The sequence below is a fragment of the Lutra lutra genome, chromosome 9 (genome assembly GCF_902655055.1).
Source record: "Lutra lutra chromosome 9, mLutLut1.2, whole genome shotgun sequence".
NCBI lineage: Eukaryota > Metazoa > Chordata > Mammalia > Carnivora > Mustelidae > Lutra > Lutra lutra.
Genome location: NC_062286.1, coordinates 31,251,614 through 31,276,523, shown reverse-complemented (window position 1 = coordinate 31,276,523; position 24,910 = coordinate 31,251,614). Strand labels below are relative to the sequence as shown.

Below are 24,910 nucleotides of genomic sequence, written 5' to 3'. Positions count from 1 at the left end.
TTTTCTCTCTCCCTTTCTCTTCCCCTCCTATGCTCTTGTACACTCGCTCGCTCTCTTAAGGAAAGAAATCTTCAAAAAAAAAAAAAAAAAGCGCAAGATTAGGGTTTTCTGGCTGGCTTAGTAGAACATGAGACTCTTTGATCTTGAGGTTGAAAGTTTGAGTCCCATACTGGGTATAGAGATTATTTAAAAATGAAATCTTTTAAAAAATGTTCCAGCCGTAGGATTTATGACATATTGCACTGGTACATGGAAATAGAGCAGCACCTCCAGTGGACATTCTTTTCTTCCTAGACTTCTGTAGTAGTTTGATGGATTTTGTATGACAGGGAGTCTTTGTTAAGCTTGTATACTAAGTGTATTTGATTTTTGGTTTTTTCTTTTATCAGCTTTATTGAGATTTAATTCACATACCATATAATACATGCACTTAAACTGCACAGTTTCATAGTCTTTCATATGTTACAGAGTTGTACAACTATCATCACAATCAATTTTCGAACATTTTTATCACCTCAGAATGAGAAAAATGAAGTCCTGTACCCTTTAACGATAACTTCTCCTTCCCCAACCCCAAATCTCTGGCCCTAAGGAACTATCAATTTGTTTTCTGTCTCTATACATTTGCCTATTCTGGACATACACATAAATGGAATCATACCATATATGGTCTTTTGGTGACTGATTTCTTTCACAGCATAATTTTTTTTTTTTTAAGATTTATTTAAGAGAGAGGATGAGTGGGGATTGAGGGGCAGAAGGAGAGGGAGAAGCAGACTCTCCACTGAGCAGGGAGCCTGACACTGGACTTGATCCCAGGATCAAGATCATGACAGAGCCCAAGGCAAATGCTTAACCAACTGAGCCACCCACGTGCCCCCAGCGTAATGTTTCAAAGGTTCATTTATGTTGTAGCATTTTGATGCTTCATTCCTTTTTAAGACTGATTAATATTTAATTGTATAGACATAGATTTTATTTATCCATTGTATCAGTTAATGGACATATGGGTTTCCACCTTTTGGGTTATAACTAATGCTGTGATTATATGAATATTGATACAACCTTTCACTAATTATTATATATGAGTATAATATATAATATATATATTATAATATAATAATAATAATAGAACTAGGTAAGGATCTAGCTTCAGTTCTTTTGTATGTGCCTATCCAGTTGTCTAAGCCCCATTTATTAGAAAGGCTATTCTTCCATTGAATGTCTTGGCACTTTTTGTTGAAAATTAGTTGATAATAGACATGTGAATTTATTTCTGGACTCTCAATTTTATTTCATTGGTCTATATATCTATTCTTAATGCCAGGACCAGACTGTCTTGATCACTGTTGGTCTTAGTAAGTTTTCAAATGAAGAAGTGAGAGTCCTCTTATTTTGTTTTTTTAAGGTTGTCTATTCTAAAAATATAATAAAGGAAGGTGATCTATTCTAAGTCCCTTGCAATTCCATATGAATTTTAGACTTAGCCTGTCATTTTTTATGGGAGGTTAGCTGGAAGTCTGTTGGTAATTGGGTTGACTATGAAAGATCAGCTCGAGTATTGCCGTCTTAATATAAAGTGTTCCAATTCATAAACATGGGATGTTTTTCTATTTATTATGTATTTACTTGCTTTTAAAATATTTTTCCATTTATTTAGATCTTCCTTAATTTCTATCAGAAATGTTTTATGGTTTGCATATATGTTTTACCTTTGTTATATGGTTTGCATAGTATGTTTTACTTTTGTTAAATTTACTCCTTTTTTAGTGCTATTATGGTATATATGGAATTGTTTTCATAATCTCTTTCAGATCATTCATTGCAAGCTACAGAAGTACAATTGATTTTTGTGTATTGATCTTGTGTCCTGCAACCTTGCTCAATTCCTTCATTAGTTCCAATAGTTTTTTAGTGTACTCTTTAAAGTTTTCTATATACCAGATCATGTCATCTGTAAGTAGAGATAGTTTTACTTCTTCCTTCCCAGTCTAAGTACCTCTTACCTCTCTCTCTCTCTCTCTCTCTCTCTCTCTCTCTCTCTCTCTCTCGGCTAACTGACCTGGCTAGAATCTCTAATAACAATGTTGAGTACAAGTGGTAAGAGTGGATATCCTTATTGTTTTCTTAATCTTTAAGGAGGAAGCATTGAGGTTCTCACCGTTACCTTTGATTTTAGCTGTAGGATTTTTTGCATTTTTTTTTTAACGAGTTCAGGAAGTTCTTTTCTATTCCTAATCTATTGGAAGGTCATCCTCTCTCTTAACATATGAAAGACTATGTTATGTTTTGTTTTTTAATCAAAACCAAATGGATGTTGGATTTTTTCAGGTGTTTTTTCTGTGTGTCTGTTGATAGGATTATGTGATTTATCTTGGCTTGATATGATTTGTTATTAATTTTTTGAATATTGAGTCAGTTCTTGTATCCCTGGACTAAATTCCATTTAGCTGTGGTATATAATGTTTTAATATATGTTGTTGGATTTAATCTGCTAATTTAATTTAATGTTGTTGAATGTTTTTGCTTCTATGCTCATGAGATACATGGGTCCGTAGCTTTCCTTTCTTTTAATGTCTGCAGAACATTTTCACCTTCCCAAATGGAAACTGTATCCATGAAACTCCCATTTTCCCCCTCCCCCTCAGCACCTGGTAACCACCATTCTCCTCTGTCTCCATGAGTTTTACTACTCAAGGTACTTTGTGTAAGTAGAATCACAAGGTATTGTTATTTTGTGGTTGACTTATTTCACTTAGCAAAATGTCTTCAAAGTTAAGGATATCTTTTTAACCGTAGATTTTTAATTTTAATTCTTGTTGAGTGTGTACCTAAATTGATAGAGTTGTCCTTTGTCTGAGCTTGTAACTTGGGTCAATCATAATGTTACCTATTTGTCTAGCCTCAGAAGAGAGGAGGAGTTGGACATGGGCTTAGGTAAGATGTTAGACAATTTTAAACTGTTCTAAGACTCTAATGTTTCTTAATTTGTTCTAGGACTTGCAGGGTATTCTTACACATTGATACAAAAATAGTAAATGATGCTTGGTGGTCAGAATGTGTATATTGTATCCACAGCTTGGGTGTTGATTGTTTATAACCTATCTCCTAAATTAGGTAGATTTACAAGATTAAGATGTTCATCCATGGTGCATTTGTGGAGAATGTCTCTCAACTAAGAAGGATTTCTTTCTTTTATTGTAGTGTTACTTAAATCTTTAATTTCATCCCTTTTGTCATTTTTCCTCACAGCTATAAGAAGTTGTTATGGCCTTTATTCTTCCAGCCCATCCATTGGAGTGTGTGGGTCTGCAAACAGGAGTTGTATGTGTTCTGACACATGCAGACCTGGCTGGACTACCAGCTCTTGTGTTTAAAAGTTTACCTAGCTGTTGTTTTACTTTGTTGCTAGGGAATGTTATCTTTCCTATGGTAAAATAAGAATTTGTTTCTTATTATTTAGAGTAGGTAGGGGTTCTTTATTGACAATTACATTACATTGGTAAGTCTTTTGGCAAGAGCTTACGTTTATTCACTATAGTATTGGACTATATTTAAAGTTCAGGTGTTTTTAGATTACCTTTTACCATTAAGATTCATTCTTAAATAACTTTTATTTTACTGGAGGACTAAGATTATTTTTGGAATTTTGAATGTTAAGGCTTTTTTTTTTGGGGGGGGGGGTCTCCACAGTAGTAAATGGCACCAGTTTACTGTTTTTCAGTTCTTAGATTTATTTTTAGTACCTTATGACAAACAGTATCTATTTTCAGTGAGGCTGCTTCTAGAATTCACTGGAAAGCTCCTGGAGGGCAGGAATGTATGTTCTTGTGCAGTGCTGTAGTCTTAGAACCTGGAACAGTAGTTGGCATGTGGTAGACATTCAGTGAGTACTTGCTGAGTGAAAGTATAAATGTATTTTATGGAAGTTACCAGTATTCTTTGTGATACAGTGATTGATTTCTTAACTTCAAGTTTTAAACCTGTGATTCTTTTTTTTTTTTTTTTAAAGATTTTATTTATTTATTTGACAGAGAGAGATCACAAGTAGATGGAGAGGCAGGCAGAGAGAGAGAGGGAAGCAGGCTTCTTGCTGAGCAGAGAGCCCGATGTGGGACTCGATCCCAGGACCCTGAGATCATGACCTGAGCCGAAGGCAGCGGCTTAACCCACTGAGCCACCCAGGCGCCCTCTTTTTTTTCTTTAAAAAGATTTATTTTAGAAAGAGAATGCACATTAGTTGGGGGGAGGGGCAGAGGGAGAGGATCTTAAGCAGGTTCCCTTTAGGAGCTTGACTTGGGGCTAGATTTCATGACCCATGAGATCATGACCTGAGCTGAAACCAGGAGTCGGAGGCCCAACTGACTGAGCCACCAAGGCGCCTCCTTTTTCATCATTTTATTGACTTATCGGTTTAGTGGTTTTTAAACATTCTATTACAGGGTAAACTAAGAAAAGATGATACGTAGTCAATAGAATTTTTTTTTTTTGAGACCTCAATTCTTTTTAAAGTTTTTGAGAGGGTAAAGTTAACAAACATGTTAGCCTGTGATTTAGGTCAATCTACTTTTTAAAATTGATATTTGCTGTCTGTGTAATTGTTTTTAGGAATAATAAAAGGGACATATTTCTTCCATATCTCTTACCCATGTTTCCAAAGGAAACACACTATTAAGCTTAGTAATTAAAATTTTTTTACATGTTCATTTGTTGAACAAATATTTTGAGTGCCTACCATTATTCTATGTCCTGGGTATACTGTTCTGTGTTTGAGGGAGGAGAAAACAGGCAAAACTTCCTTCCTTATGGAACTTAACATTCTCATAGAGGAGATAGAGAAATAAGACAGATAAGTGTAATGCAGAGTAAAAATCGATTTATCTAAAGGGTGGATTCTTTAAAATTACGCATATAGGTTGGACCTTTTAAAAGTAATCAATTTGTTGAGTAGGGAATGAGAAGCCACATGTGAGAGCCAAAAAGTGTAAGACACTTTGATAGGAACTATTCGGTAAACAGAGTTGGAATTTATAGTGTGCTCTTAAGACTTAACACAAGAAATGCAGCGCAATGCCATGTTGCAAAGATAACCACCTGTAGTGTCAGCAGTATTTTTTAGGAGTTGAGAAGAGTTGGAGTTTCTTGAGTGCTGGCTTAGGCCAGGCAGAGAACAGGTGGAACAAAGGTATAGATATGCTAAACAACATACATATTTGGAATAGTGGTCATTTTGGTATGGTAGAAATTTGTGTTGTGTGTTAGCAGACTATAGGGTATATAGGAGCAGAGGTTGGAAAAGTAAATTGAAGGTGGATTGTATGCAACAGATCTCTCAGTGGTTCTGTAGGTAAATGGGGGAACTGCAGATGACTTTTTTTTTTTTTTAAGATTTTATTTATTAGAGAGAATGGGGTGGAGGGGCAGAGGGGGAGAATCTTCAAGCAGACTACCTGCTGAGTGCAGAGCCTGATTCAGGGCTGATCTCACCATGCATGAGATCAGGACCTGAGCTGAAACCAAGAGTCAGGTGCTCAACCGACTGAGCCATCTAGGCACCCCCGAAGATGACTTTTTAGGACAATAGCATGATTCCATTTCTTGTTGAGAAAATTAAGTGACTTTGGGGGAATGGGTTGGAGAGCATAGCATGGAGGTGCAGGAAGACCTATTTAGAGCATCCAAAATATAGTCCAGGGGCAAGACCACCATTGTGTTTATTTAGGGGGTACCATTATTCCTCTAATCCTGTGAAGGGTCCCTACAGAAGCATAAGTCCTAAGTACATAATGTGAATTGAGTTGTGCCATGCGGCAGCTTTGTCACCAATAGAGAGCTGAGGGGGCCTTAAGATACTGAAAGGTGAAGAAGAGTCCAAGAGAATTTTATAATTGATAAGATTGGTAACCTACTAGGGATGGGAGTTTTGTGGAATAATAATCATTAGAGATAGTTTGAAGTTTAAGGCTGATCTTCACATTAGGTGTCCACTTTTTTTTTCCACCTTAAATCTGCTTTTTGCTTCATCCCTCATTGAGCCTACCCTAAACATCTTTACTGGTAATGTGAGCTTCGTTACCTGTTTTGGACTATGTATCTAAGCTTATTAGAAGTATTTCTGAAACAGGAATTTTTCCTGTGGGGTTCTTTGAGTAAAGGGTATGTGGGCTAAAGTATAGGGATCTTGATACCTGGTGAACTTACTCATTTATTATGTTCCAGAATTAATTTTCCAGATAATTATCTTACAGTATATGAACTTTTTTTTTAAAAACATTTTATTTATTTATTTGACAGAGAGAGAGATCACAAGTAGGCAGAGGCAGGCAGAGAGAGAGGAGGAAGCAGGCTCCCTGCCGAGCAGAGAGCCTGATGCGGGGCTCGATCCCAGGACTCTGGGATCATGACCTGAGCCGAAGGCAGAGGCTTTAACCCACTGAGCCACCCAGGCGCCCCAGTATATGAACTTTTATATTATTTCACAGTGTTTAATTATAGCTGTTTGACCCTATGGTTTTAGTTAGAACACTTTATTGTGGGAAGTTTTTAACTTAACCCAAAGATAGGGTAGTATTATGAACCCCAGTGTATGTGTCAACATTTTGTTGGTCTTATTTCATCTGTATACTTCCCTGCCCTTTCATTTTTTGCTGGAATATTTTAAAGCAGATGCCAGGTATATTTTTTTGAACTTTGCTATTGTTAGTATTACCTACAATACTGTTATCACACCAAGCAATCAAGTACCGCCTAGTAAAACACCATGTCTGGGATCAGATTTTCCTTTTGGTTTTGAAAAAGACTTTTCTTTCTTTCTTTCTTTCTTTTTTTTTTTTTTTTTAAACCAATTGGATTGTTTGAATCAGGTTCCAAGCAAGTGTTGTGGTTATTTTTAAACTTGATATATTTTAAAGAGAAAATTAAGGCAGTGTGAAAACATTTTAGTATAAGCTATTCTAAGAGAGCAGTACTTTTCTGACAGCCATTCTTTCTGGAACTTAGTTTTGCTTATATGTATGAGGAGATGTCACAATAGCTGGTATCTACTTTTTATGATTTTTAAACCTAGGAAATCTTCAAAATGGGGAAAAGTGGGTATGACCTCACTTAACCTAGAAAAGTAAAGAGTGAAAAACACGAGATTTGAGAAGGTTCAGTTTGTAGGAGACTACAACTTTAGGACAGAACACCTCAGATGGGACTTGTGATCGCTTTTGTAACTACATGTGTAATGTTATGGTGTATTTTATTTTGATGGACTTACATGCCTCATTTGTAAAATAAAGAATGGGTGATTTTTTTTATACTTCTCCTTAGTTCTTAATTTTTTGTGTTTTATTTTACATTTATGCTTGACTTTGACAGGATTCCCAAAGTTGGATTGGTGGAAACAATGAACCATTGACTGGCTTTACATGGCGAGGTGGTTGTGAGAGAGAAACAACAGGCATACAAGTTTGGAATGAAGTATTTGTGATCGACAGACCTAATGGAACAAAAGTAAAATACTGTTCCTATTTCTTACTGTTTTTTTCTTTAATATTATTTTTTGAGCTTTTTCATGGTATTAAATATCAAAACAACACAGAACTATTAATGTCTGATAACTTTAACATAACATATATGGATTATTATGTCAAAATGTGTGAGATATTTAGCTTAGAGTACTTTTCTTAATTACTGATTTTGACATTTATCATTTTAAATTTGGTTTTAATAGTCACTATTGGTGAGTATTTTACTTAGTGTTTTAAACTTTTAAATTCCTAGGTGGCTGTGCTGCTAATGGATACCCAGGGTGCCTTTGATAGCCAGTCAACTATCAAAGACTGTGCAACGGTGTTCGCTTTGAGCACCATGACTAGCTCTGTCCAGGTGAGACATGAAATGCTGTGGTATGATCAGTTCAGATAATCCTAATACCTTTGCTCTTTCTTAAAATGTTTTTGAAAAACAAAACAGATGAACATAGGTCAAGGGGGGCGGGAAGAGAGGGAAGCAAACTGAACTGTAGAAGATTATAGAGAACTGAGGGTTGCTAGAGGGGAGGGGTGGGGGATGGGCTAAATGGGTGATGGAGATTAAGGAGTGCACTTGTTTTGTTGAGTACTCCGTGTTACACATAAGTGAGGAATCACTAAATTTCTGCTCTTGAAGTCAGTATTACACTATATGTTAACTAACTAGAATTTAAAAATTTGAAAAAAATCCACATTGAAAGAAAAGTTTTTTGATTAAAGGATTAAAATAGAGTTATTTATGTTTCTTATTGGTCATTTATATTCCATGTGTTTCTGGTTCACAGTGTGAAATTTCATACTTTGAAATATACTTTCATACTTTGACTGGTTCGGAAGTAATAAACCAATAGCCACTCCCTGGCTATATATATATATATATATATATATATATATACATACACATACATACATACATACATACATACACGTATATATATATATTTTTTTTTTTCTTTTTAAAGATTTCTTCATTTATTTGAGAAAGAGCGCATGAAAGGGGGTAGGGGTAGAGGTAGAGACAGAATCTCAAGCAGACTACACTAAGCGCAGAGCCTGACATGGGGCTCGATCCCACAACCCCGAAATCCATGATCCGAGCCGATGCCAAGAGTTGGAGGCTTAACCCGCTGAGCCATCCAAGCACCCCTATGCTTTTTAAAAATTATTTTTAAAGGAAAAGATATTGCATGTTATCTTTAATTGAATTCAGTCATATGGTTCCCAGATATATTAAGGTGTAGAGTATATCTATATCTTTTATGTTTTGGCTAAACCAATAAAGAAAAAAAAACTCAAGTAATTAACTTAGTTTTCTATTTGGTATGTATGACAACTAATACTTGATTATTTGAACTAATGGTGGTAGAGGTGGAAGAATTAATTCATATTTAACTTAGGAAATGTATGTGCTGTTTCTGTAATACACTAAGGACTTATAGGAACTGTTTAATTTAGTAAAATCCCTTCTGTTTTCCCTTAACTCTGTACTTTTAATTGTATTTGGTATTATATCAAGTTCTAGTCTTTTGAAGCTAGTCCATCTCTTCTCTGTATAATTTAGGCTGACAGACTGAATTAAGCCACCACATGTCATTTTGTATCTCTTTACTTTCTTTTTCCTGAGATCATCTGTGGTTGGTGCTCCTCCGGCTAAAGATGGTTAGCTCTAACGGGTGATGATGAGCCCAGAAGTATATACATGAATAATAGAAGTATGTGCTCCTCCTGAGATAATGTTTCCTACTGATGGTAGATCATAGGTGAAGCTGTCACAGTGTCTTGGAATTTTTGTATGGCTTTCTGGTCATATCTGGAGTATATGTCCCGTCTATTTAAGTTCCATTTCCTTCCTTCCTCAATTTGAAGTATCTAGCTGTCAGAATGGAAAGCAAATTTTGGATATTACTATGAGATAAAAAAAAGAGTACTTTTCAGCTTGACTTCTGTTTTCTTATAGAGTTGGGGAGCTCTGGTACTACCAGTTAAGTGATGCTTTGGGGACCCCTACAGTATCTTTTCTCCCTTTTGTTCTGCCATTTTCCTCTGATCTTGCTGGGTGGCGCAGCTGCTTTCCTGAGGCAAGCAGAAGCCAGTCGTTGTGCGTTTCAGATTAGCTGCCTCTGTGGCTTGCCTTAAATTATAATGAGGGAATTCTCTGTCCTGAAATTTGTACCTTGGTGTTCTCTTGTTTATTTATTCAACTTTATGATAGTATAGGAGGCCTGGTTTTGGACAATGACTTAAAGCCACTCTGCCACTTAATAATCTGTAAAATGAGGATTTTTACCCATCTTGCATGCGATGGTTGTGTGGAGGCAGAAATAAGATTTAAATGAGGCAATGGATAAGAAAATACTTTGTAAACCATAAATAATGAAGGTGAAAATTATTTTCATTTTTTTTCCCCTCAGCTTTGAGTCTACATTTCTCTTCCTTACATACATTATCTGGTTGATAGATCACTTGTCATTTATTCTTTCAACAAATAATTGTTGAACATCTATTAAGTAAAACGCAGTGTGCTAAGTACTAATGATCTAAGATAAACAAATCTTCTCTTTTTGCCAATTGCAACCTGGCCCTGAAAATGAAAGTATCTCGACCTGTTTTCTAAAAGCTAAGGCCCCCGTGGATAAGAATAGGTGGTCATGCTTTCAGATTTTAAGTTTAGCTCTAGTATAATCACCTCAGTCATTAATTACTTTTTAAGTAGCATGTTTGGAAATAGTCAGCTGAGAATGTCATTTTAGGTGTGCTGTCCTATTTTGGCTGTTTATATTCTTGACATCCAAGTGATTCAGCTAGATTATCACTTACTTGCCATTAGAACAAATTGTTCTATCTTTGGAGTAACCCTGTTTTCTTAAACATAAGTTACTTCACAGCAGAAGTGACATCTGTGGACACCCACTTTTCTCTTGCAGCTGCCTGTTTCACTTTTTAACCTGACTCGGAAGGATTGGACCTCTTCTGCAATTTCAGTCTTTTCTCTGGTTTCCCTTCCTTGACAGCACGTAGACCTTCAGCTCTGGGCTTTGCCCTGGAAAGCCTCCTAAAACATACTATAGAAAGGGCAAGAGTGCCACCTACTGTTGTTTTTTTCAGCTGTCCTAAAATTTTCAATTTAAGTTACTAAGATAGATGAGCCATGTAGACTTGATGGTAGTCAAGGCACCCCTCAAATAACTATAAACTATATCTGTCGATCCATCCATTCATCCATCCAAACACACACACACACACACACACACACACACACACACACACACAATTAATTATACCAGAAAGGAATATATCTTTGTAGAATTATGCCCCTCACATACGTTAACTTAGAAAAATAATTGTGGAAACAATTTTCACTCAAAATAGTCATGTCATAACATTAAAGAAACTTTGAGAAGGAAAAAAAAAAAATCTTACTACATAATATACTTTTTAAAAATGTCTCCCGCTTTATCGCTTCTCGGCCTTTTGGCTAAGATCAAGTGTAAAAATGTCTCCCGCTTTCTAGACCACAATGTTACATATTCATTGTTTTTACATAATTTACTATCACTGCTTTCCTCTTAATGTTTTATCCCATTAGGAAGAAAGAGAAAATCCTTTTTCTTGTGCCACTGGTTAAGCTAATGACTAAGTGATTAATTTGTGCTGACATATAAAATAATCTTCATTTCTGCAAGTAAAGTTATACGCAGGTGGGTATTAAAAAAATGAATAAAAACACAGTTTTGTTTTAACAGGTATATAATCTGTCTCAGAACATTCAAGAAGATGATCTTCAACACTTGCAAGTATGTATTTCTCAAAGAATGTGTGCCAAAGAATGGAAAATAAAATTCTTACTTAATTGTGACTTTGCATCTAGAAGCCTATTACAGTGTAAGAAAATTCAATATTAATATGGTTTTAAACTGATACAGAGCTTCTTAACTAGAAGAAATTTTAAGGTATATCCAGTCTGTTAGAAAATTAAATGCTTGACTTTCAGATGATTTTAAAGGCTCTGTTGTCTATCTGTTCTGATATAGAATGGCTTTACAATTCTTTCAGTCTCTTTGGGGGCATTAACTTAAATAACTTGCTTTAATAGTTATTTACAGAGTACGGCAGACTTGCAATGGAGGAAATCTACCAGAAACCATTTCAGGTAAATAAGTATTTTCTTGTTTTTAGACACTTACGTGTAAAAAGCTTCCAGGCCACCTTATCTTTTAAGTCTGAAGATAAGAGGATATTACAACAAACTCATTGTTTAGCAACAGATTCAGTGGAGTTGAAACTAATGCCATTACCACCTTATTAGTAGTAGGCTAACAGTAGGAAATAGAACAAATGAATATAGCTAGATTGTTAATACTTAGATTGAGAGGTTGATGTTACTCTTAATTAGGTGTTATTCAATTCCTAAACTTGAGACAGTCATGTAAATTTCTTTTTTACATGGGGAACTATCAGAAAATATTACAGTTTTGTGTGTGTGTGTGTGTGTGTGGTATATTACAAGTTGAGGTTAGTCCCGTTATTCTTTATTTGGTTTCATACAGAGAGGTTTCACAATTTATTATATCTCTCCCCTCCTTCTACCCCCTCAATCCCTGTATGCTTTTATTCCTTTTAAATGCCAGGTACAGAATACTAAGTCAGAAATAAACCTGGGTGGAGTTATATGAGAAGCATATGCTCTGCTTGCTTCTGTGGAGTCCTGTTGTGACAGAGATTTAAATTTAAAAAAAGCAAAGCTAATTTCAGATAGTTTCTTTGTTGAAGTAAGTGTAATTTATAAGTTGGCATTAGTACTATTTAGTCAGATGTGTTATAGTCTGTGAGAATGACTCTGCCCTGTTTACTTCTCAGTATGTGAAGTCCTTTCTGTGTAACAACATTGCTGGTGATTCTTACTGTTGGTGGGTTTACATCGATCCTGCTTCAGTCTTATGTAGCTCAAGTGATCACTTTTTTTAAAAAAATTAACATAATGTATTATTTGTTTCAGGGGTACAGGTCTGCGATTCATCAGTCTTACACAATTTACAGTGCTCGCCACAACACATACCCTCCCTGGTGTCCATCACCCAGCCACCTTACCCTCCTGTCCCCCTTAAGTGATCACTTTTTATGAGATATTGGGCAGGTTATGGCTTTATTTGTATATATGGATGAAATAAATTCTCTTTGTCTTATGTCAGTTTTTCTGGACTGAGTTAATTTTGTCACCCAGGGGACATTTGCCAATGTCTAGAGACATTTTGGTTGTCATAGTTTTGGAGGGAGGTTAATGATACTGGCATTAGTGCATAGAGGCCAGAAATGCTGTTTATCATCCAGCCATGCACATCTAAAAGTTATCTGGTTCAGAATATCAGTAGGGCTGAGATTGAGAAACATAAGCATATATGAGTAAAAATTTTAGTGAAGAGAATCAGTTGGTCTAGAAATAGATTATTTGGTCTTTCAGTTATACAACCTTGACTTAAAATTATGATCTGTATGCTTTTGTTCATTTCTTAAAGAAACTGTATTATTTCCTGTGGTGACTCTTTCTTCATATACCATGTAGTTCTCAGATGGAAGCAATTGCTTGGTGTAGGGGTGGGAGTGTTACAGGCTTAAGAAGGCCCTTGCTAGAACTGTGAGCAGCATTAACCATTTGGTCATTAGAATTTCTGGTAAAGGATTATTTAGGGGAGTGCATGATTATTAAATTGTTAAAGTAGTGATTTTTTTTTAATCAAACCTTGTAATAAATGATTTCTACCTTTTTCTATCTGTAGACATTAATGTTTTTAATTCGGGATTGGAGTTATCCTTATGAACATTCATATGGTTTGGAAGGTGGAAAACAATTCCTTGAAAAGAGATTGCAGGTAAGCCCCCATTTCCTAGTGAAGAGAGCATAAGCACCAAGCCAGATAAAGGAATGGGCTGTCTGGACTCCTCTTACACTTCCAGTTTCTAAGTGCCGCCACCATAAATTGCATACCCTAAGTTAGCCCAGGTGGTTCCATACAGAATTGATGAGCAGTAAATTGGTATCCTGCCAAAGAGGCTAGTGCCCTTGAATAGAAATTAAGGAACAAGTATTCCTCCTTAGAACCAACTATAAATCAATATTCAAAGGAAAAAGGTTTGAAGGAGACTTAACTTTTTTGATCTGCTTGCATGTGTGTCTCTTTCTGGCCCAGCTGACCTTCTGAACATTTGGGACAGACTGGATAATGTAATGTGCGTACATTGAACACAGACAACGTGAGGTCCTTTCTCCAAAAAATACTGTTTTCTAGAGTGACCGCATATAGAGCTAGAAGAGGGATCTTAAACATCATCTAATTCAGCTTTCTCTTTAAGATATATAATGTCACTGAACCTAGAAAAGTGACTTGCCTTTGATCTCTTCACTAATTGTTGGTAACTGGGACTAGGACCCAAATACCCAGACTCCTGGCTCCTGGCCCATGCAACATGCTACACTAAAGCATTCCTAGAGAATAACCTCACCAGCGTGACCCTTTGTTCCTAAACATACCCTCCTATAGAAGTACTTGCAGAAGCCCTCAGGTCAGTTATACCCATCTACTCACATACACCAAAGTTATGTGAAAATCCCTTAATTCATAAGTAGTAGGGTCTTCTCTTTTGGTAAATAAAATTTAGTTTGCCTATAGGATGATGCATGTAGTTTTTCAACCACATTAAAAAACATAGGGTATAATATAATTTTCTTATGAAAAGATTAAAACCAGTTCTTCATTCTTGGATATTTGAAAGGCATTTCCGGACTCTATTGTCAGAGATAATTTCAGTCATCAGTTTCCTCTGGTTTGTTCAGCAGAAATGAACACACAGCATATCAGGCATACTCAGAATTATATACTTCAAAGATAAGATTTTATCATAAGTGATACAGCAAAGTGCTCAAGTCATAAGTGTGCAGCTTGATGAATTTATGCAAATGAACAAAGCCATGTAATAGCACCCAGAAGTACCCTACCTTCATCCACTCGCTCCTAAACCCTTCAATTCTCTCCTGATAGCTAACAGGCTTCGTGTATACTTTTTATGAAAGGAATCACATACAACATGTAGACACTTTTGTGTCTAGCTTCTTGGTCAATATTATGTTTCTGAGATACTGTTGCATGTAGTTTAATTCATTCTCATTGCTATGCCGTATTCTACTGTATGAATAGACAACAGTTTCTTCATTCTGTTTTTGATGGAGATTTAGGTAGTTTCCAGGTTTTGTTGATTATAAATGGTGCATGTTTTTTTAAAATGGTGTTTGAGAAGAGTCTTTGAGAAGGTATGTGAGTTACACTAGGATAAGTAGTTATTAAAAAAAATTTAATAAAGATTTTCTTCCAGAAAATACATAGCAGTCTCTCTTCCCAAAACACTGATAACTAGCGTAAATCAAAAATAATTATTTGGGGTAAGTACTGAAATCCCAACAAGTTTCAAAGTCCTTTGGACTGCACTGGAGCTTTTTCATTTTGGCTGTTACTTTGCTCAGGTGCTGACCTTTTTACTTGTAGGCAAATTAGTACTTTGTTTTTCTTTTTGCCTTTATAAGTACTTGAAAGGCAAATTCTCAATTTATTTATGGTTTGTAAACCACAACCACTACTTGTTAGTCTGGTGTTGGATATTACGATTAATTATTATTTGTATTTTTTCATTTCACTCATTGGGAGCTTACGTGGGGAAAACATCTTTTCTAGTTTTAAGACAAAATGGAGTCTTACCTAAGTGGTCAGAAATAGGTGTTAAGTAAAATTTTTTGTTGTCAAAAAACTCCGATCTGGAGTAGCATCTGAGGTAAGTGTGCACACTTGTGAGCGTGTGTATATTTTCTTTAAAACTTTTTCCTGTTTGCACCTTCACCTTGCTTCTTTCTACCCTCAGGTAAAGCAAAATCAACATGAAGAGCTACAGAATGTAAGGAAGCACATTCACAATTGTTTCTCAAATCTTGGTTGCTTCCTTTTGCCACATCCTGGTCTTAAAGTTGCAACTAATCCTAGTTTTGATGGGAGATTGAAAGGTGGGAATTCCCATTCTTGCTAAAATCAAAACTTAAATTTTAGAGGCTGAGAATTAAAAAAAAAAAAAGTACATGGTTCCTTAAATTTTCCGTTTTTTACTGGAAAACATTTTGATGCATTGTTAAGGAGGTGATTTTAATGCTCTGTGTGGTCTGTCTAGCTTTCCATTGATTTGTCCCAGACATCTAGTGTATGGATTAGCATATTTTATTATTATGTGGTTTATTGCTCAGCACTGTTGTTCTAAAAATTGCAGAGACTGAGAGCATTTCAGTATTTCATCTGTTTGCAGTCTGTAAAATGTTTTACCAGTATATCATATTCATGTAATCAGATTTAAATTTCTGTTTTAGGGATGATACAGTTTTTTGAGTATGTTTTAGGATTGGAGCGTGATGGCAAAAGGCTGGAGGAATAATGAAAGTTTTACAGTATAGCTGGAAAAACAAACTCTAGTATTAAAATTTAGTACAATTTCATGAATTGTTTGCCTTTTGAAAAGGAGATGGAATTTATTTTGGTAGTCCACTATTATTTGAGATTAAAGAATTATTGGGGTGTGAGGAAAATGGAGTAGCAGAATGTATTTTTTTCCTATGAGATATGATGTCTTTGGATGAGATTCTCTAAATGAATCTACTTAAGTAATAGATACAGTATATTTTCATTTCATGAAACAGAATTTTATGTAAACTCGTACCAATAGGGACTCCTTTAATCCTTCTTTTTTTTGACTAACATGTTGACTTTTATCTCATGTCTGCTAGATATTGATGAAGACTTTAAACGAGAGCTTCGAAATCTGGTTCCATTGCTGCTTGCCCCTGAGAATTTGGTAGAAAAAGAGATAAGTGGATCTAAAGTCACTTGTAGAGATCTTGTAGAATACTTTAAGGTAGGAAAACTCCCACTAAGTGACTTTGTCTCATTTAGAAATACAGCTGACTTAAAACTCATATGTATGTTCATATATGTATTTATCTTTATAAAGCAAAAAAGTGAAATTTATAGTTTGTTTTTCTGCTTTGAATTGGCTGTATCACTTTTTAAGGATATTTAAAATTACAGCAGACAACTTGTATCTCCTAGCGATTTTGTTTGTGGAATTATCCTACTTTTTCTCCAGCTCTGATACAGAGAGAAGAAGATCATTCACCATATAATTGTAATATCACTCTATCATTTGTGAATGATGATAGATATTGGGAGTACAATTCTGTATCTTGAGTTCTCATAAAAGCCTTCTCTCTTGAGTTCTCGAGGATTTGATAAGAGCAGTTGAAAGTACAAAACTGGTTTTTGAGTTCAAGTAAATTACACATAGAATTTTTTTTTTCTTTCTCTATGCTCTTCTCTAGTCATCATTGCTTGCTTACCAGAGCAAGACCACTGTCAGCGTTCTTATTCATAGTAGTTACAGAGAGGTGGAAGGGAACAATTGACATAAGAGTGTATTTTTGTTAATTTATTGGACAGTTGATGGTAACTTTCATACTGGTTTTCTTTAGTTATGAATTAATTTAGAGGCAGTAAAAAGTTGAGATGAACAATTCCTATTATGAACTATTCAAACACTTTCATCTTCTAACTTTTAAAGCATTAATTGGGTAATTTTTCTTCTTGAACTGAATAACTTGGTCAAAGTGAAATACTGAGTAAAAATGTTTTCTAATAATTAAAACAATGCAGGAGGGGAGAATTACGGATTTCTTTTCATAAGGTAGATGGCATTGTATATATAACTTATAACTATGAGACAACTTGAATGTTAAAATTACATTTAGAAACATTAGGATATAATTTAGCAATTTTTTTTGCAACATTTTTTTATTAACATAAAATGTATTACTTATTTTAGGGTGCTGCAACATGTGTTTTTAATAATGTTGAGAATAGGGTTAACTGTGGAAATGAGAGTATATGATTTTTAAGTCTTCATTTTCCTTTTATTTATATTTTTCAATTTATTTTTGTATTTAGGATTTTTTTCCTCGACTTTTCTTTTCAAAAGTATGAATTATTTTTATATTTAATGGTTTTCCTTCTGTAGAGCCAATTTGTTTACCCTGCCAACATAATGTCTTTTGTATTTTAGGCTTACATTAAAATTTATCAAGGAGAGGAACTTCCACATCCAAAGTCCATGCTTCAGGTAGTGTGTGTGTTGTACATAAATTTATTAATGAAGGAGAAAAGTCTTTGGTTTAGAAATAAATGCTGGAAATGGCATCATGCTTCTTTGCATGCAGATAAATTTTCAATATTTAAGGCAATACACGTCTTGGGTACTGAAGTTTTTATATGATTGCAGACCTTGCACACACATAGGCCATCAGAAATAAGAGTTTTCAGTATCTTCTCTTCAGTTGCTGGAAGAGTGTAGAAAAATTTCTTTTGCAGGAGATGGCTAAAAATGGGCCTGTCTAAACCAAATTTATTCTGTTTTTGGAGTCTTTGACAATGATTGTTTGAAATAAGGCTTATTTTTCCTCTTGATATTAATGATTTAGAGCTGCTTCTAGTGCATATAGGTTTTTTTCCCTTTTCTTCCTCCCTCTTTTTTAAAAGGTGTCTTTTGGAGGCTCCTGGGTGACTCAGTTGGTTAATAAGCATCTGCCTTCAGCTCATGTTATGATCCTGGGGTCCTGGGATTGAGCCCCACATGGGCTCCAGCCCCACATGGGTTCCCTGCTTAGTGAGGAGCCTGCCTTTCCCTCCCCCCCTACTGCTCTCCCTGCTTGTGTGCACATGTATGCGCTCTCTCTCTTTCTCTCTCTGTGTCAAATAAGTAAGTAAATCTTTTTTTTTTTTTTTTAAAGGTGTTCTTTTGGGACAGTGTTATTTTAACCTAGTTAAATTTATTTTTTTTTTAAGAATTTATTTATTTACTTGACAGAGAGAACAAGAGAGCACAAGCAGGGGGAGTGGCAGAGGGAGAGGGAGAAGCAGGCTCCTCGCTGAGCAGGAAGGCAGATGTGAGACTTGATCCTAGACCTTGGGATCATGACCTGAGCTGAAGGCAGATGCTTAACTGACTAAGCCACCCAGGCACCCCAACCTAGTTCATTTTTTGAAAAAAGTTAAAACAGCTTAATTTAAGAAATCAAGAATAATTAGTGTTATATTCATGTTGATCTGTTCTTAGTAAATTTTATACCAGTGTGTTCATACTGTTAACGTTTCACCCAAATTTATGTTTAATTTTTTTCAGATATATATTTAGTTCCTATTTTTAAAGATTGGCCATTTTGGGTAATTTCTCATTTTTATGGTAGATTAAACAGTATTTTCTTCTAAAAGTCCTGCAGTAAGCAGTTTTGTGGATTTAAAGATTTTTTTTTTTTTAATTTATTTGACAGAGATCACAAGTAGACAGAGAGGCAGGCAGAGAGAGAGAGAGAGAGAGAGTGAGAGAGGGAAGCAGGCTCCCTGCTGAGCAGAGAGCCCGATGCGGGACTCGATCCCAGGACCCTGAGATCATGACCTGAGCCGAAGGCAGCGGCTTAACCCACTGAGCCACCCAGGCGCCCAGTTTTGTGGATTTAAAAAGTCCTTGTGTAATACTGATATGAGAGGTCAAGCTTATCCGTAATTCTTGGTTTTATACATCTGGAGGCTTGACAAATTTAAGGTTGTGTCTGTTTCTCTATTACTTACTGAGCATGTGTGGTGCTTGTTACAAACTTTTTTTTTCCTTTAAAGATTCATTTTTTCTAGAGAGAGCACAAGTGGGAGGGGCGGGGAGAGGGAGAGAGAATCTCAGACTCTGCGCTGAGCCAGAGCCCAGTGTGGGCCTCCATCTCATGACCCTCACTGAGATCATAATCTGAGCTGAAACCAAGAGTCAGACACCTAACCAGCTGAGCCACCCAGATGCCCCTGCATACCCATTTTAATAAACCTAAGTGAAACAGACAGTCCTATTAGAAGTCCTGTTAGAAGCAATCGGTTTATCTTTTATACTTGTGTTCCCTTCCATTGGAAAGGAAAACTGGAAGTTGATAATGTTTTCTCTGGTTCATTTTTAGGCTTGTTCATTGTATATAATTTATTGTGTTAATCAAAATTTATAGAGCCTTTGAGTATCTTTTGCATAAAATTGGCACTTTTTTTTTTTTTAAGGCAACAGCTGAAGCTAATAATCTTGCTGCAGTAGCAGGAGCAAGAGAGATCTATTGCAAAAGTATGGAGCAGGTTTGTAACCAACATTTAATTTTGACACTAGACTGAGAGGATTTTTACTTTTAAAATAATTGAGCTAATTTGTGTTCCTTATGCATTGTCACGTTACATCATTCACTGATTCTCCTTTTATCATCTCTGCTGGAAATAAACTAAGAAAATAATTCACATGGTTAGAGTGCAGGGTACAGGTGGCAAGTTATTACATAAATCGTACTAAAATAGTTTTGACACATGATTCAGAGCACTCTTATTAGTAGCTTCTCATGTAATATTAGTTTAAGGCTAATAGCATCTTCTGTGCTAACCTTGCTAACTTGAAATTCAAGTTACCTTTTTTCTGTGTTCTCTTTTACCCGCTCTCTGCCAGCAGTCTTTCTGTATTCTCATGGTGTGTTGCTGGGTCAAGTGAAGTCAGCTGCAGATGGCAGTGTAATTGGTTTTGTCTTTACTGGTATTAGTCATACTTGGAAGGCTTATTTTGCCCGAGTCAGTTAAACATACAAGAAATAAATGTGTGAGGTATTATGAAAAAGTTTAAAACTAAACTATGTAGGTGGCTTGACTTTTGAGACTAAAAACTGTGAGCAGCGAGCTTCTCTCATGTGTGAATTATTTCTAGCCTGTAATGTGTCCTTCTGTAATCCTGTCTGGACAGGTATGTGGTGGGGACAAGCCTTACATTGCACCTTCAGATCTGGAGCGAAAACACCTGGATCTCAAGGAAGTGGCGATTAAACAGTTTCGTTCAGTGAAGAAAATGGGTGGAGATGAATTCTGCCATCGTTATCAGGACCAGCTTGAAGCTGAAATTGAAGAAACCTATGCAAATTTTATAAAGCACAATGATGGCAAAAATATCTTCTATGCTGCTCGTACTCCTGCCACACTGTTTGCAGTCATGTTTGCTATGTATATAATCTCAGGACTGACTGGCTTCATTGGCCTAAACTCTATAGCCGTCTTGTGTAACCTTGTCATGGGGTTAGCACTGACATCTCTTTGTACTTGGGCATATGTAAAATACTCTGGGGAGTTCAGAGAAATTGGAACAATGATTGATCAGATTGCTGAAACACTATGGGAACAGGTTGGTATCTATCTTTTGGTTTTTCAGTGACTAATACCATCCCCGTGACACTTTCCCACCCTTCTCCTGCAGTATTTGCACACCTAATTTTCCTTTACATGAGGAATGTCAAAAGGATGTTTTCTGTTTTGTTTGGTTGTATAATCTGAATATAAAGTATGAACTGGAGAATTTTTTTCTTCAAGTCATAATTATAGTGTGCTTTGATTGGCTGAAATCTGTAATATCCTTTGGGTAGATTCTTAGTCATAGGCCTGATGATGCCAGACCATGGGCAGGGCCAGAGTATCTAAGGGTTATTTTCTTAGAAAAAAGAAAATATAGTCAGTATAAGGAAAAGAAATTTGGAAGTGTAGTGCTTTAGGAAAGCAAAAGAAGTTTCGTAGTAATACTGGCAAGAAGCAATACATGCTTAATACTTGAGGAAAAATAGTGGATGGCATTGAGGTGTTTGTTGCCTTCCACGAAAATACTGGTGATTTACTGATGCACAAGTAACAATCCTATAGGGATTTCTTTTACCAAAGGAATTTGATGTCTCTACTATGGAAACACTAATGAACAAAAAGCAAAGTGCCACAAAGAGAACCGGCTTCTCTCTCTTTTTTTAAAGATTTTATTTCTTTATTTGACAGAGATCACAAGTAGGCAGAGAGGCAGGCAGAGAGAGAGAGAGAGAGAGAGGAGGAAGCAGGCTCTCTGCTGAGCAGAGAACCCGATGTGCGACTTGATCCCAGGGCCCTGAGATCATGACCTGAGCCAAAGGCAGAGGCTTCCACCCACTGAGCTGCCCAGGCACCCAACCAGCTTCTCTTAATCATAATCTTTTACCTCAGCCAGAATTCCAGTCATAATCTTTTACCTCAAACTCCCGAGAATTCAGAGTCGGGCCTGACAAGAATCTACTAAGGAAAGCCATGTTGTATATTGGCCAACTGTGTGCTGGAATTGCCTGTGTTCAGAAAATTCCATTCAGGGATGTCATTAAAATGATCTTTGTGAAATACTTGAGCATCATGTCGAGGATCAGGATGAAAGCTGCAGATATGTTGATGGACAGTATAATAGGCATTTTCAGATATCATTTCTGGGCAAGTGCAGTATCAGGCTTATTTGAAGATCTAGGATATGCAGGTTCATGTTGGTTTTGGCTTTAAATTTAAAGACTGAAGAAGAAAATCATTTTTTGAGGAAGGTTGATTGGGTATTGACTTTTCTTATAATAATGTTATTATTATAAAGTGACCCACTATATTAATTTGGATTTTGTATTTATTCTTCAGAGAAATGCTTGATTTATTCAGATCTGATTTGGAAGCTTGTGTTTGGATATTTGTTAACTTTAACCCTTTATCTCAAAAAATCTCTCTCTTCATATCCCTTTGATACCTTCTGCTAGAAGATGGATTAAAAGCTATCAACAACCTCACTTTTTAAAAAAATTACCTACTTTAAAATTTTTGACCATTACTGATTTTCTGCAGCATGAATTTTAATCATTGTACAGTGTCTTATTTTGAAAACCAGTCCTTTTCCCATATAGCATTGATTCTAGGACTTTGGAGGTTCCATTATTACAAAACAATTATAAATAGAAGAATCTAAAGTGTGTAAAATTATTTTTAGTGTAGTTAAGGTAAGTTCATCACTAGTCAGAGAAGATCTGTGCTGTGTCAACAAACCCTGCCTAAATTTTCTTGCATTTCTCTTTTCTTTTGCTTCAGAGGAGTCCCAGGAAGGTGAGAAACCCACAAAGTCTCAGATTCTTGTAGTCTTAAACTCTTTAACTTCAGGCACTCTCAGTCATTGTCCTAACGAATCACTCCATGTTTTAGGTGTTTTCCAAACTGTTTGAAGTTACTAGACGTCGAATGGTCCATCGTGCTCTTTCATCAGCACAGCGACAGAGACTGTCATCCAACAATGACAAGAAGAAAAATTAGACAGTATTTTTAACTTTTTTCTCTATCTGAAGTGTTCCCACTTATACATGTAGGACAATAAGCAGGACCGTCTGGGCCGGTCTGCATAAATGCTGTATACTTACCAGATTTGATGCTGCATATAGGGTATGGAATTGCACATCCGTCTCCTAGGAATTGTAAATGGTTTGATTAGGAGGAAAGTAGTTTGTGTTGCATTACCAAATGTCTAACTGCATTATTTGTAGCATCATAACTTTTTTTGGGAGAAGCATCTTTTTATTTCCCACATTCCTGGTTATTTTCGTCATTGCTTTGAATTGAATTTTTATATCTATTTTTATATGTAACTCTTTTTTTACCTCATGTTTTTATTTGTTTTGCACATTTCTCATACCACAGGTATTGAAGCCCCTGGGTGATAATTTGATGGAGGAAAACATAAGGCAGTCTGTAACAAACTCTATCAAAGCAGGCCTGACTGACCAGGTGTCTCATCATGCCAGATTAAAGACAGACTGACAGTTCATCTCCTCATGGACTCCACTCTCCCTCTTTTTCATGCTTGCTGTACAATGAGAACTCAAATAAAAATAAACCAAAGTTTACAATCAACTGTAGAAGTAGTTTAGTATAACTGGCTTCACAGATGGCTGCCACAGAGTGTGAAAATTGTTTGTTGGTTTTAAGCATTCTGTTCTTGGCTCCTAAGACACGGAGATTGGCTGAGGAGCGTTAGTTTATCATGCACATTTGTGCCATGTTTCTTTTATTTTTTTTCTTCCTTTTAATCTAATGTTAGTGAAATTTGTCTTGTGTAAAAGGATATTTCAGGGAAATATTTTAAGAAATCTATTTAGAGTCTAACACCAGTATCCCATTGAAATTTTAATTTTAGTGAAGTTATGAATCACTGTATCAAGAATCAGATCAGAATGACAATGAAGCCTTTCTTGAGCCACTACATTAAAAGTATATATTGCTTTATTGCCTTCAATACCAGTATTACATAAGTGCATGTATCAGAAATTTCACAGAAATTACATGACAACTCTTGTAGCTAAGAAAGTGATTCTGAGGTGTACATTTGTCTTGCCTTTTTAAATTTATAAACCTGCCCTAAAAGGAGATGCATATCTGGGAAACTGAACTGTCTTTATGCAGTTTAGCCTTCATGTACATAAAATATGCCATTAATTTTATTGGGGGAGAAATTCCATCCAAAAATGTTGCCTACAGCTATGAGTTAAGAGTGTCTGTACAGTGTGTAGCTTTTATTTTCTAAAATCACAGATAGGGCATGTATATGAATTATAAATATATAAATACGATTTTGTATTAAAAGTTTTGTAGTTTATGGCAAAATCTGGTTCTGTGGTAGGCTAAGTACAGTCCCTGTGAAGGAATGTTTGTGGCTCATGTCAGTGTGTGAATGCATAGACAATTTGAAGTTTTTGATATATTTGTGATATTTATCTTCCTTGAGCACTGCAATCTCACCCTCACCCCCAAGGGAATTCAGTGGGAATGTTTATCGTGACTTTGTCCTCTGTTGCATTTTAAAGTTATTTCCTGTAATTTATTTTCAGTACATAATTAAAAATTTGTTGTATATATAAAATGAAACTTGTGATTCTTTTTTAAGGAATCCTTGAAGTATGTATTCCATTACATAAATCATGTTTGTTCATACTGAAAAGAGCATGAGCAGGAAACACCCAAGTGAGAGCTCTAAGGTATTGTACCCAAAGCTAAGCTTGTAAAAATTATTTTTCTTTGTCTGTCTCTGTTAGGGAAAACTTGTGATTAGCCTAGGTATAGCTGGGGATTTGTTAATTTCTTTTGTCCCGCTCTGTCTTTCCTTTTCTTTTTCTTTCTTTCTTCTTCTTCTTCTTTTTTTTTTTTTTTTTTTTGGTGGTATATGTAAGGCTAACATTTTTGCAATATTTTTGTAGCCTTCTTTATAAACACCTATTATTAAAGCACCTAGTTTGGTTTTTAAGTGAAGAAAATTCAGATGTTGAGTTGCATGCCTGAAGCTCTAAATTAACTTCGGTTGGTATAATCTCCTCCCCTCCTCCTTTCAAATCCTGTTTTTATATGGATTGTATTTGTTTCCATCTGTATTAAATTGCTACCAACTCATCTGTTCTT

The 24,910-nt window shown here is 35.7% G+C and overlaps 1 protein-coding gene and 1 pseudogene across 3 annotated transcripts in view; both read left to right on the top strand.

The window, feature by feature from the left end:
- Nucleotides 1-24,377, top strand: part of ATL2 (atlastin GTPase 2) — a 59,315-nt gene extending 34,938 nt beyond the window's left edge. For 2 of the 3 annotated variants that reach the window (XM_047744716.1, XM_047744717.1), the window contains 11 exons: nt 7,363-7,497; nt 7,768-7,872; nt 11,261-11,311; nt 11,611-11,667; nt 13,292-13,384; nt 15,423-15,561; nt 16,330-16,457; nt 17,658-17,714; nt 19,685-19,756; nt 20,403-20,834; nt 23,159-24,377. In XM_047744716.1, coding sequence (XP_047600672.1) covers nt 7,363-7,497; nt 7,768-7,872; nt 11,261-11,311; nt 11,611-11,667; nt 13,292-13,384; nt 15,423-15,561; nt 16,330-16,457; nt 17,658-17,714; nt 19,685-19,756; nt 20,403-20,834; nt 23,159-23,278 — 1,389 coding nt within the window. In that variant the 3' untranslated portion in view covers nt 23,279-24,377. The other variant, XM_047744718.1, reaches the window with a different exon arrangement.
- LOC125110087 (uncharacterized) lies at nt 10,973-11,118 on the top strand (annotated as a pseudogene).
- Nucleotides 24,378-24,910: the final 533 nt, after the last annotated feature.